General features: G+C 43.2%; 1 protein-coding gene across 6 annotated transcripts in view; it reads left to right on the forward strand.

Moving 5' to 3' along the window:
• The window catches only part of LOC125029439 (muscle LIM protein Mlp84B-like), a 41873-nt gene that overhangs the window by 28325 nt on the left and 1048 nt on the right, over positions 1-12500 (forward strand). For 2 of the 6 annotated variants that reach the window (XM_047619306.1, XM_047619307.1), the window contains exons 7-19: positions 1353-1476; positions 2079-2257; positions 2361-2499; positions 2626-2804; positions 2908-3228; positions 3692-3833; positions 4963-5141; positions 5373-5535; positions 5669-5859; positions 5944-6151; positions 7849-8082; positions 8903-8984; positions 11027-12500. The exon at positions 11027-12500 is cut by the window's right edge and continues 1048 nt beyond it. In XM_047619306.1, coding sequence (XP_047475262.1) covers positions 1353-1476; positions 2079-2257; positions 2361-2499; positions 2626-2804; positions 2908-3228; positions 3692-3833; positions 4963-5141; positions 5373-5535; positions 5669-5859; positions 5944-6151; positions 7849-8082; positions 8903-8984; positions 11027-11058 — 2173 coding nt within the window. In that variant the 3' untranslated portion in view covers positions 11059-12500. Of the gene's footprint in view, positions 1-1352; positions 1477-2078; positions 2258-2360; positions 2500-2625; positions 2805-2907; positions 3229-3691; positions 3834-4962; positions 5142-5372; positions 5536-5668; positions 5860-5943; positions 6152-7848; positions 8083-8902; positions 8985-10926 lie in introns of all 6 variants that reach the window. The other 4 variants (XM_047619309.1, XM_047619308.1, XM_047619310.1 and 1 more) reach the window with 4 other exon arrangements.

The raw sequence follows: 12500 nt of genomic DNA on the forward strand, positions 1-12500 counted from the left end.
CAGTTTCCTATAATCGTTGTTACGCAAAATTTCCTGTTGACGTGAATTTGTTTTGATTTTGTTTTCTATCATTCTTGCTCAACTGAAAGACCCACAGCGTCAAATTAACTTTAAATTCAAGCTGGTTTGTCCCCTTTCTTCCATTTTCCTACGAGTCCCTCACACTTGGAAGACCGTTAGAGTAAAAGAAACCTCTAAAATCAATCTGATTCATCCCCTCCCCCCATTCTTCCATTAGCCCCGCCCACTTGGAAGATCCTTAGAAAAAGAATGAAAACCTTTAGATTAGAACTGATTTATCTCCCTTTCTTCCCAATCTTAGTCCTCTCTCGACTCCGGCATGATCTTGATACACGTAAGATTTCCCCTTTCCTGTCGTTTAGTATCCTGCAACAGTCGCCCTCGTTTTTCCTTAGTTTCCCCATTGAACGTATATGACTTGCCCCGGGAAGACCCTGTTTCAGTGCTCGCGAGGATAAATTATCTCTTACTTTCCACCAGCGCTTAAAGCAGTGTCGCCTCATATCCGGTTGGTACGCTTAAGTAGCTCTATGTCAGTGTTTCAGAATAGTGATACTGTGATGTAAAAACTAATGTTTTTAGGCATAGGATAGTAGAATAAACACTTAGAACTAGTTGAGTATAACATATAACAGCTATTTATGATGGATAATAATAATTCAAATATCATCGTGCACCATGCTCAGGTAAGCTACAAATCTTCATCCTTTTTATCGAAAGTAAATTAATAATTGTTCTTGTAATACTTCCACATCAGGAGCTTCTTTTGCAACTATTCATCACCATCAACACCGCCATTCCATTCATCTCATCATCACGTACATTTGTAAACACTTCTTGGGTAAACACACTGTCTTCGAATCACCAACGTCAGAAATAGAAATAATAACGCCATAACCATCATGAATCATATCATAATTACCCTTTCCGCACCATAAGTACATCATCCCACACTGTAGCCTAACCCTAACGACCTTCATCCAAGCCATAAGAACTCACCATCTCCCGTGCTTTAACCATTATGTAACCGTCGCCGACACCATAACCAGCCCCAAAGCAGAATCATCATCACTAACCAACCCCACTTACACCACAGCCACCACGATTTTCTAGATGATCACAAACCATTATCTACCCACACCACAACCCCCACCACTATCTACCCCCACCATAACCACCCTATTCACACCGCAACCCACCACCACTGGCACCATAACCCCCACAACCTGTCACTACCACATCAATACCCACGTCATAACCACGATCACCTTCACCCCCACCCCAGCCGCCCCCACCAGCGAGCATAACCGAAGCTTTTTCCTCCCCCGCAGCTCCCCCATCGTGCGTCCCCATGGCAACCCAGACGCCATTATTCCCGCACACGAGGGTGAGATCCCTTGTCCTCGCTGCGGCGGCCGAGTGTTCATGGCAGAGCTCATGATGGCCAAAGGAAGGGTAAGTGGCCAATATATGTGTATATATATATATATATATATATATATATTTATATATATAATGTGTGTATGTGTATGTGTGTATCTCCCTCCATCTGTATATGTCTATCTATTTATCTATCTATCTATCTATGTACATATATATGTATATATATTTATATTTAAACACACACACACATATGTATATATATACACACGCATTATCTCTCTCTCTCTCTCTCTCTCTCTCTCTCTCTCTCTCCTCTCTCTCTCTCTCTCTCTCTCTCTCTCTCTCTCTCTCTCTCTCTCTCTCTCTCTCTCTCTCTCTCTCTCTCTCTCTCTATATATATATATATATATATATATATATATATATACATATATTAACACACACACACACACACACACACACACACACACACACACACACACATATATGTATATATATGTATATATATATATATATATATATATATATATATATATATATATACATACACACATATGTATGTAAACATGCTGATAGATTGATTATAGATAAGCTTATGTGCTCGGAATTGCGTGTATCCCTGATGATCAACCGAAAGGCCTCGGTGCCTGACCCGAGTCTCGGTTTCCTTTCAGCCATTCCACAAGAAGTGCTTCAAGTGCCGCCAGTGCAAGCGCCCCCTGGACTCCATGGTGCACTGCGACGCCCCCGACGGCGAGGTCTACTGCAAGCTGTGCTACGCCAAGAAGTACGGCCCCAAGGGCTACGGCTTCGCTGCCGGCGGTGGCGGTGTGCTCACTGCCGAGAACATTCCGTGAGTAGTAGAATTATGCACTGTGCCGCCTCGCTGTCGACTTGTATGCTCTTTCTTTCCCTGCTTTGTTAAGTGTAAACCACTGACTTCCGGTTTCATTCAGCGGCGGTGAATCCATGCCCGGTGTGAACCCTGGATCCGCGGCGCTGGACGTGAGCAAGATCAAGGCCGAGGAAGGCAAGGGCTGCCCTCGCTGCGGCGGCAAGGTCTTCATGGCTGAGGAGATCAACGCCCGCGGAAGAGTGAGTATTCGTCGAAAGGAATCTCAGCCATCATTCGGTTAATGTGCAAGATCATTTTGGTGCATAGTGTCAGGCATCTGTATGTCAGTGGTATGTAGATCAGTATATCAATGCCTTCCTTTTTAGCCTTTCCACAAGCGCTGCTACAACTGCTGTCTGTGCCACCGCCCTCTGGACTCCATGACGGGCTGCGACGCCCCCGACAACGAGGTGTACTGCAAGCTCTGTTACGCCAAGAAGTACGGCCCCAAGGGTTATGGCTTCGCTGCTGGCGGCGGCGGCGTCCTGGTCGCTGAGAACATTTCGTGAGTATTGCACGTGCGGCATTGACCTGTTTATCTGTACATTTTGGGCACTCAGCCCCGAGGTGCCTTCCTCCGCGCGACGCTAACCGCCCTTCTCTCGCAGTGGCGGCGAAGACGATTCCAAGAAGAAGCGCGCCGATCTGGGCCGCATCGACACCTCCAAAATCAAGGCCGAGGAGGGCAAGGGCTGCCCGCGCTGCGGCGGCAAGGTCTTCATGGCCGAGGAGATCCACGTCCGCAACCGCAGCTTCCACAAGCGCTGCTACAACTGCCTCCACTGCCACCGCCCGCTCGACTCCATGACGGGCTGCGACGCCCCCGACGGCGAGATCTACTGCAAGCTATGCTACGCCAAGAAGTACGGCCCCAAGGGCTACGGCTTCGCCGCTGGCAGCGGTGGCGTCCTGGTCGCCGAGAACATCCCGTGAGTACTTCTGCGCCGCCTCTTCCTCCCTCTCTCTTCTGATGTGTGTACATATAAACACATATATACATACTTACACACACACACACACACACACACACACACACACACACACACACACACACACACACACACACATCTATGTACATGCATATATATTGGATATATGTGGATGTATATATGTATATATATACATATATGCATATATATATACATGCATATATATTTTTATATGTATTTATAGTTATACAGATGGATACATATATATAGTTAAATAGAAACATAAATAGGTAGATACATAGAACATCTGTCCAATTATTTGTAAGTAAACTATACGTTTATACCTAAGTATTGGGTGGTGTCTGCCTCCACAGTCACAAATGATACAAGTAGAGGAAACTATTAATCTCAAACAAGCATTCCTTCCGAGCGCACTAAACCTCTTCCTTTCCCTCGCGCTCAGCGGCGGTTTGTCTCAAATGCCCGGCGTCAACCCCGCCTCGGCAGCCATCGACACCACCTCCATCCCCGCGGCGCCCGGCGAAGGCTGCCCTCGCTGCGGCGGCAAGGTCTTCACGGCCGAGGAGAGGCTGTCCCGCGGAAAGGTACGTCGGCCCTTCTCTCCTCGCTCTCTCTGTGTCCGTCTGTCTGTCTGTCTGTCTGTCTGTCTGTCTGTCTGTCTGTCTGTCTGTCTGTCTGTCTGTCTGTCTGTCTGTCTGTCTGTCTGTCTGTCTGTCTGTCTGTCTGTCTGTCTGTCTGTCTGTCTCTGTCTGTCTCTCTCTCTCTCTCTCTCTCTCTCTCTCTCTCTCTCTCTCTCTCTCTCTCTCTCTCTCTCTCTCTCTCTCTCTCTCTCTCTCTCTCTCTCTCTCTCTCTCTCTCTCTCTCTCTCACGGCACGGAAGAAGGTTCTCCATTTTCCTCTCACTCATCCCCCTGCAGTTCTCTTGCGTTTTCAACATGGATATATTTAAGCTGGGTAACGGAGGGTTAGAAACAAACAAACTTGCAGTTTACGAACAAAGAGCGATGTTTCTAGTACCTTAATTAAACATGAAAAACATGTTTCTAGTTTAAGAACGGGCTGCGTTGCTCTCGCCTACGTCAGCCACTGTTATTCTACCAGTTTAATTGAGTGGTATCGCAACACCAAAAGAACAAGAAAAACGGTGTTACTCAATAACGAGGGAACGATGGATAACGAGGCGGTCTCTCTTGTTCTATAACTTTTAAAATCTCGTTTATATCGTCGAAAAGTTGTTCATATAACAGTGATAAGCAGATATTTTAAAATCAGTGTTACCAACGGCTACTATATCTACCTTGGATCTCTATAACTTCGCTCACATTCAGTTGAATAAAACATGAAGGAAAAAGTTGCATTATTTACATGGCGTCTCTGGCAAGCTCTCTAATCAGGACTACAACGAACTAAAGTTGTGCATCTAGGAAATTCTTCTCTATTCTATTTATTAAAAAAAAAATCTGGTACTTTCTGCAGGTTTAAACTTATTGTTAATATTTTTTTCTAGAGTAAAAAATAGACCCCGTTATCTATTGTCCACACAGAGTTTCCAGACTTATTATTACATCGTTATGTTTAGTACATGTCTGTATCTGAAAATTATAATAGGAAACAAATATAAATATGTAACTCATAATAAAGATAGTTATCAGCCTTCCACTTGCTTTCAAAATGGCCAGATACTTGACCAAATATGACCTTCTCCACGAACAGAAGTGGCACAAGCGCTGCTACAGCTGCCTGGACTGCACCCGCCCCCTGGATGCCATGGTGTTCTGCGACGGCCCTGACGGAGAGATCTACTGCAAGCTTTGCTACGCCAAGAGGTTCGGCCCCAAGGGCTACGGTTTCGCCGCTGGTGCTGGTGGCGTCCTTGTGCCGGAGAACATTGCGTAAGTATCGGTCTACAGTTTATATATTGTGCTGCTTATTTACCGTACACCGCAGTTCTTTTATTGTAGAACGATAGGGTGTAAATATCGAGAGTAAACGGCATCTTATAAAGATTGTTTTACATACATTTTTCCCTTGCATTGCATAAGGGTAAATGCTCTCTGTAACGTGTAGCCACGTCTGTTCCTAAAAGAGAAAACGTGTTCAAATCCCTTCAATACCCCGCACAGCGGCGAAGACGAGATCTTCGACCCCGAGGCTCCCCCCATCTCCAGGGCCCCCGCCTTTACGGTGCTCGACGTGACCAAGATCCCGGCCAAGGAAGGCCAGGCTCGCTGCCCCCGCTGCGGAGGCGCCGTGTTCCAGGCTGAATCCATGCCCTGCAGGGGCAAGGTCTGTTCCCTCGACTAATCAAAAATGATTTACTGTTTGCACATGCAAATTACTGATTAGTAGTAATACATAAACAAACAAAATACCTATGAATGCCTATAGAAATAAATTCGAGTCATGAATTCTGTTACAGGAATGGCACAAACGCTGCTACAACTGCTGCGAGTGTCATCGCCCTCTGGACTCCATGCTGTCTTGCGACGCCCCCGACGGCGAGATCTACTGCAAGCTGTGCTATGCTAAGCGCCACGGACCTAAGGGTTACGGATACGGCCATGTGCCTGCTCTTGTCTCCATCGGCAGTGAAGATGGCGTGCCCATCCCGTAAGTCCCTCGGCTCTTTGTCTTTGAAACAATCCATACGAAGTGGAAATCACAGAAAAGACCAATCGCGCTCTTCTCCCTCAGGACCGACATCAGGCAGTTCGGTTTCGGGGCCAAGGGACCCAAGAACTGGGTGCCTCCGATCCCTACCGTGAACAACCCCAACCAGCCCCGTGGCCCACCCCCGTCCAGCGCTCCTTCCCTCGGGGCACAGGTACAGCATTCACTGATCGAGCCGCCTAAGCCTATGCCTATCAGCGCTGGCATGCCCGTTCCTCGTGGCTTTGACTCGGTGAGACTAATTTGCTATTAACCCTTTCTCTTCACTCTGCAGACTGATGATGAAGATCAACGTAAATATTTCTCAAAAAAGGATTCTTCTTTCTTTGTCTTTTCAGTCTGATTAATATCTCCAGTAATTTCTTTAGCTTATATTGCAATACATGTGGATATCTGCAGATGCTTATAAGTCCTCACAGTGCTCTTGATATCAAATGAAGCTTTTGTTCAGATTATAACTCACACCTCCAATGTTGTACACTCACAATATCCACAATGGTAAAGGCTCTTTTTATCTACACTAATACCTGATACTTTCTGAACACGCAAGTAACGCCAACGCCAACAAATAATATCACGCGCTACTTACTCTTCTAATTCTGGCTTTATATTCTTTGGAACACATATGATATAATCACATTTATGATTTAAACTTCATATTCAAGCTTATGCTTAATCTACTCTTAGGCTTATCTTTGGTACGTTTAATCTGTAATCTCATGTCTAATGCTTAAGCTTATGCCATTACATATTCTATATTCAATCTTATACTTTGACATATTTGATATATAAGCTTATGCCTCAATGTAATTCATATTTAAGCACATGCTTTGATATAATTACTTATTGAGGTTCTATTAGGACGCAATATATTCAGTATGTCATATTTAACCTTTTGATTTGCTGCAGTTGTTTTTTTAATTCTATGCTTCGATATATTTCATATCTGATTATAAGCTTGGTATATTTCATTAACTTTCAAATTCTGTTCAGCTGCAATAACATACATCGCCGCATATAATAATCATCTCGTTGCTCTCAGCAATTTGTTATTAAAAAACTGCATTGCACAACTTGGCCACCTACTCAAAAGTCAATTAACAGAGCAGAGGATAAAGTAGACAAAGTAATTCTAGTTGTAATTAGTACAGTGACAAACGTAGTCTCAGTAACAAGTATAATGCATGCTATCTCAGTAACTTCAAAGGGGAAAATAATATCTTCACACACGACAAACAGTACCAGCTGACAGTCACGGACGCCACAGCACAGATCCAATAATGTATTTTCCCTCCGGCGGAAATGCAGCTGATGCTTAAGATATTCGATATACATACATACATACCTAGACATATACCTGTACACACACACACACACACACACACACACACACACACACACACACACACACACACACACACACACACACACACACACACACACACACACACACACACACACACACACACACACACACACACACACACACGCGAACACACACACACGAACACACACACACGAACACACACACACACACACACACACACACACACACACACACACACACACACACACACACACACACACACGATAAATCATGCACACACATATATATATATATATATATATATATATATATATATGTGCATTCATATATATATATCTGTATATATATATGTGCATTCATATATATATGTATATATATATATGTGCATTCATATATATATATACATATATATATAAATATATATATATATATATATATATATATATATATATATAAAACCCACATATCTATAAATGATCTGTGCGTGGCTCTTCGCATATTCCATGAGACAAGCAAGACGCAGACTAAGCCTTTACCCGCGACAACAAACACATTTCGGCGGCCGCTGGAGGGTAATGTCTCAGCCTCGGGGTATCACTCAGGTTGGACAGCAAGGAAGTCAGCAGGTGACAACCCAGCACGTGACCATTCAGGGCGGCAGTCAGCAGGAAACGAGCACAAAGGTCATTACCCAGCAGTCCTCCAGCAGCAGCAGCGTTCAGGAGTTCAGGACTGTAACACGGGTAGAGCGTGTGGAGGAGAGCAGGAGCAGGAGCGCCAGCAGCAGCAGCTCCTCTACTGTAACCCGCAAGGTGGTACAGGGAGGCTTGGTTCAGGTAGGGAACGCCGCCAGGGAGCGCTCGGGCTTCCCTCGGGCCTTCGAAGGTGGAAAAAAAAAGGCGAACACTGTCACGACTCTTATCGATTACTTTAGCCATGCGACAGTTTGAGCGAGGACAAACTACGGTTTAGTTGATTTTTTAGTGTATTCGATTTTGTTTTGCCTGATATCCTTCAAGTCTTTCGAAATAGGATATACACAATGCATGGCAGAAATAATCGGTGGTGATACTGCCACTTAAGAAAAAGGAGAACACGGAAGACATATCAGACGCCGTTGCTGATAGAGTCACGTGACAACAGGATTGCGCAATCGGACATTGAGGTGATGACAACAGGAGAAACTATACACACATTCTATAAGAAAAAAATAACAGAGGAACTTTCCCGCCTCACTTCTTTACTCTTTCTTTCTTGTACGTCAATAGTAGCTTAACTAATGGAGTTTTTTTTACTCTTATATTCAATAACGTAGTCAGTTGTTTTTTCTTTTTCTTTTTAGTTTATTGTAGAACTGCAGCTCAGCAGCCGATATTGTAATTTAACCACGTAGAGTATCGGTTACTATTAGTTTTATATATAATGCTGTCTTTTCGCTGATAGAGCTGGTAACACAGCTAAGCTCTTTAACTTCGAAAGAACTAAGCAGCTCAAGACTTTATTTACATCTTCTATGCTGGCTTGGCTTGCAGTGATAATGAAACATACGACATAATGCATGCGAAATAGTTTCATGCAATATCTGATACAAAGACTTTCACAAGCGATCGGATCCCACCCTTGGCCGGCCCTGACACGTACCCACCTCCTCCACAGGGCGAAGCTGTGCCAATCGTCGCCGGAATCCACATGGAGGAGGGCGAGGCCGTGCCCATCGTCGCCGGCGTTGTGCCCCAAGGTAAGGCTAAGGAATGCCCTATGCCCTGACAGAGAAATGCCCCGCCCGCGCCCTGCAGCTTTCTCAGTCTTCCTGATAGTCTTTTTAGATTAGAGGAACGTCAGGCAGTTAACTGAGATTCCTGTGATATTTAATGATAATAACGTGATATAATGCTAGACTTTTTTTTTGGTAACTGATGCCAACTATAGCTATTCTTAACTTACATGATATTGAGACATTTTTTTAAAAAGAGAATACGATTTAGATTATTACTTTAGAGACCGCCATATGAAATAGAATGATTTTGATTATCACATAGTCTATAATAAGCCCCAATAGCCCATTCCTCATCCTTACTCCATGTTTTTCGAAGAGAATCACTTTCATGGTCCCATTCCCAAGCACGTCAAGTTAAGGTAAAAAATGATCCTGTCCTCAGCTTATCTAAACCTGCAAACGTAATAACTAGCAATGCTTTTTAAAGATACAGACACAGGCATAGACAAGCACAGACATACGCACACTCAGAGTCACACACATACACTCAAACTCACACACACACACACACACACATACGTACACGCGTGTGAAGGATTCATTCTCAAAAAGCAATAAAACAACGAAGGGGATGAGCAAGAAAATACACGAATATGCCAAAGGCCATTTTGCTCTGTTATCCTGAAGAAGTAACCTAGCGAAAAAGCCTCTGTTATTTTAATGTGTTTTCTTGCTTTTTTCTTTCTTTTATTTACTACACACAAGCAGATACAGGATGGCGCACATATAAACAGAAAAAAAAAACGCAAATAATTATTATATATTTAATTTCACAATAAGCTTCCTGCATTTATCATATATACAATTATTATTTTCTTATATGTCCTCAACCCTGCACACGGGCAGCGCTTATTCCTTTCATTATTTAACGCTTTGAATAGATACTTGCATGATTCTGCAGTCATGAGTACATTGAAGTTATTGCTTACATTCCTTATAAGATTATTTTCCCGTGAAGATTAAGTTTTGCATGCAATATGCTGCATTTTCCTTTCATGACTGGCACTTTGGTATTACATTTAATCTATTCCAACTTTGGTTTTCTTTGATTCAGTCCAGTGTTGTTTTCTTTGATTTATTCCGATGTTAGTTTTGATTTATTCCAATGTTGGTTTTCCCTTTGTTATTCAGCATATCCTGCTGAAATTTGTTTACTTATGTTGATTTTTTTTTTTTTTTTTTTGTAAATCCTCTTTTTTTTCTAATCTCACAGGGACAAATGAATGTCATTGTAGTATCACATGATCTTTGTGACGGACTCGCTGATTATATGCAGATGTACTTGGTGGCAGACGCATATTTGCAGTCTAAATCAATCTAATGTCATTCTTAAAACGTGGGACGAATGAATTCAACATCTCTATTCGTGCCAATGCAATTTGTCCCTGTCGAGACATGTATGTTAAGTTACGTCTGTTTATTTACGTTTTTGTCTTCTTTTTTTCCCTCAAAAGGTCCATCAGAGCTTATGCCTGACATTCCCTCAGACATGATCTATCCTGCAGAACCCAGCCATGACAATATGGTTTATCCTCCAGTTCTAAACCAAGATGACATGGTTTACCCTTCCGAGACTAATGATACTGATATGACTTACCCAGATGCTAATACCCCCCCTGAAATGCTTGGACATCAGTCCTCCCTCTCTGCACAGCAACCTGACATGACTATGCAACAGCAGTCTGACATGTATGGCCAACAATATGCTTTCGCCTCACAACAATCAAGCATGTCCTCTCAGCAGCAGCAATCTGTCATGTCCTCACACCACCAGTCCGTGTCCTCCATGTCGGTAAAGATGCAGCAGATGCACATGTCATCCTCATCCCAGTTTTCATCCGAACCTCAACCCATGCTCGAACCCCCAACCGGCTTTGAACCTGAGCCCGACTTTGAACCACAGCCTGAGTTTGAAGACCTGCACGACCCTGGGGAGGAGGCCATGCACGAGGCCGCCTATGAGGATGACTACCTGCCCTCTGAGGAAGCCGCTTTATCTCCAGGTGATGTAACAGAAGGCGTGGCCGACATGTAAAGAGGAAGATCAAGACGAGAACATCATTCATTGTTGTGAAGCTCAACGAACCAGTTAGAAGCTTTTCGACGAAGCATTTCACCACTCTAAAAGGATTCGAATCTTCATTAGATGATCTAACTCTCTTTTAAGAGATTTAGATATTAATCTTTCATGACATTTAGTCTGCGAAAGAATTCTTAAAGTCTGTAGCTCCTTTGCTCAAAGATTGGATTTCTGTAAACTGGTGTATTTTGATTTTTAAATTTGCTTTTATTGGTGTGAATAACGCAACTTTGATGTTTTATTTCAAAGTTATTGTGATGTAATAAAAATCATGATATCAGTACTTAGATTAAGCCCTATAGACAAGTATGAATATGCTTCCCAAGGAAATGTTATCATTGGAACAACCTCGACAAGATCGGTAATAACCTTTTCCAGCAAGCACAGATCCATCGTCATAAATCACCATGAAAACAAGCACACTATAAACACTAAGGTATTCCCTCTCAACGGAAAGACACAACATTCATGTAAGTGGACCTATTCCGAACCCTGTCACTGAGGGTGGACACTGTACCTCGTATATTGGCAGTGCACGCGCGTGTGGCACGGCCTCGTCAGCAGCAACTCACCCGCATCGCAGAACCGAGCACGAACGGGTACGGAAGCAAAGAGTTGTAGCCAAATTAACATCTGTAACCAACTCGCTGCTGATTCGTCTTCGCAAGCAGTACTTCACAGTGACCTCTAAAGGCACGGAGGGATATCGTAATGTCGAACGAACGAGCGAACCGCCGGGCGAACCCTGCTCCTGCGGCTGACGTAGGATCGAAGTGCTGGTTCACGGGTAACCTGCGACCCACTCGGCTCAGGCGCTGGCGTTCGACCCGCAGGTTGTTGCCATGTTTAGGAATTCCGTAGTTGTATGAACTCTTCATGATTGTCTTCTCGTCCTTCGCCGGGAAAGCTTTTGTCGACGACTATGCCGGATCGAAGGGTTTTTGTTTTTTGTTTATGCCAAAGCAACTCGTAGCCGAAACATGGCGCCAAACAGAGGAAGGTTGGGAGATCCGTTGTAGGATTAGGTTAAAGTGACGATCCTCCCGGTATCCGGAGAAATTACTTTCGCCTATCAACGTTGTGAAATCATTGTACAATAATTCATGCAGGGTACGATGAAGATAATGATAGTGTTTTGTTTTATTATTTTATCACCATTGCAGTTGCTTGTAGATAGGTGTTCAGTTATCATTCAATAATCTGCAACTGAAACAAGCAAGCGTATACATTCATTACTGGCAACAAGAAATTTTTTTTAATTTATAAGTAAATTAGCTGGAATAGTAAAATTGGAATTAAATTATAATTTAAGATATTTTATTTAATCTTGGTGAATCACCGATATTTTTTCCATTATAATTAGTATAAACGATATTTATTTATCATCATATCCAACG

Source organism: Penaeus chinensis, chromosome 10 (genome assembly GCF_019202785.1).
Source record: "Penaeus chinensis breed Huanghai No. 1 chromosome 10, ASM1920278v2, whole genome shotgun sequence".
In the NCBI taxonomy this organism is placed as follows: domain Eukaryota; kingdom Metazoa; phylum Arthropoda; class Malacostraca; order Decapoda; family Penaeidae; genus Penaeus; species Penaeus chinensis.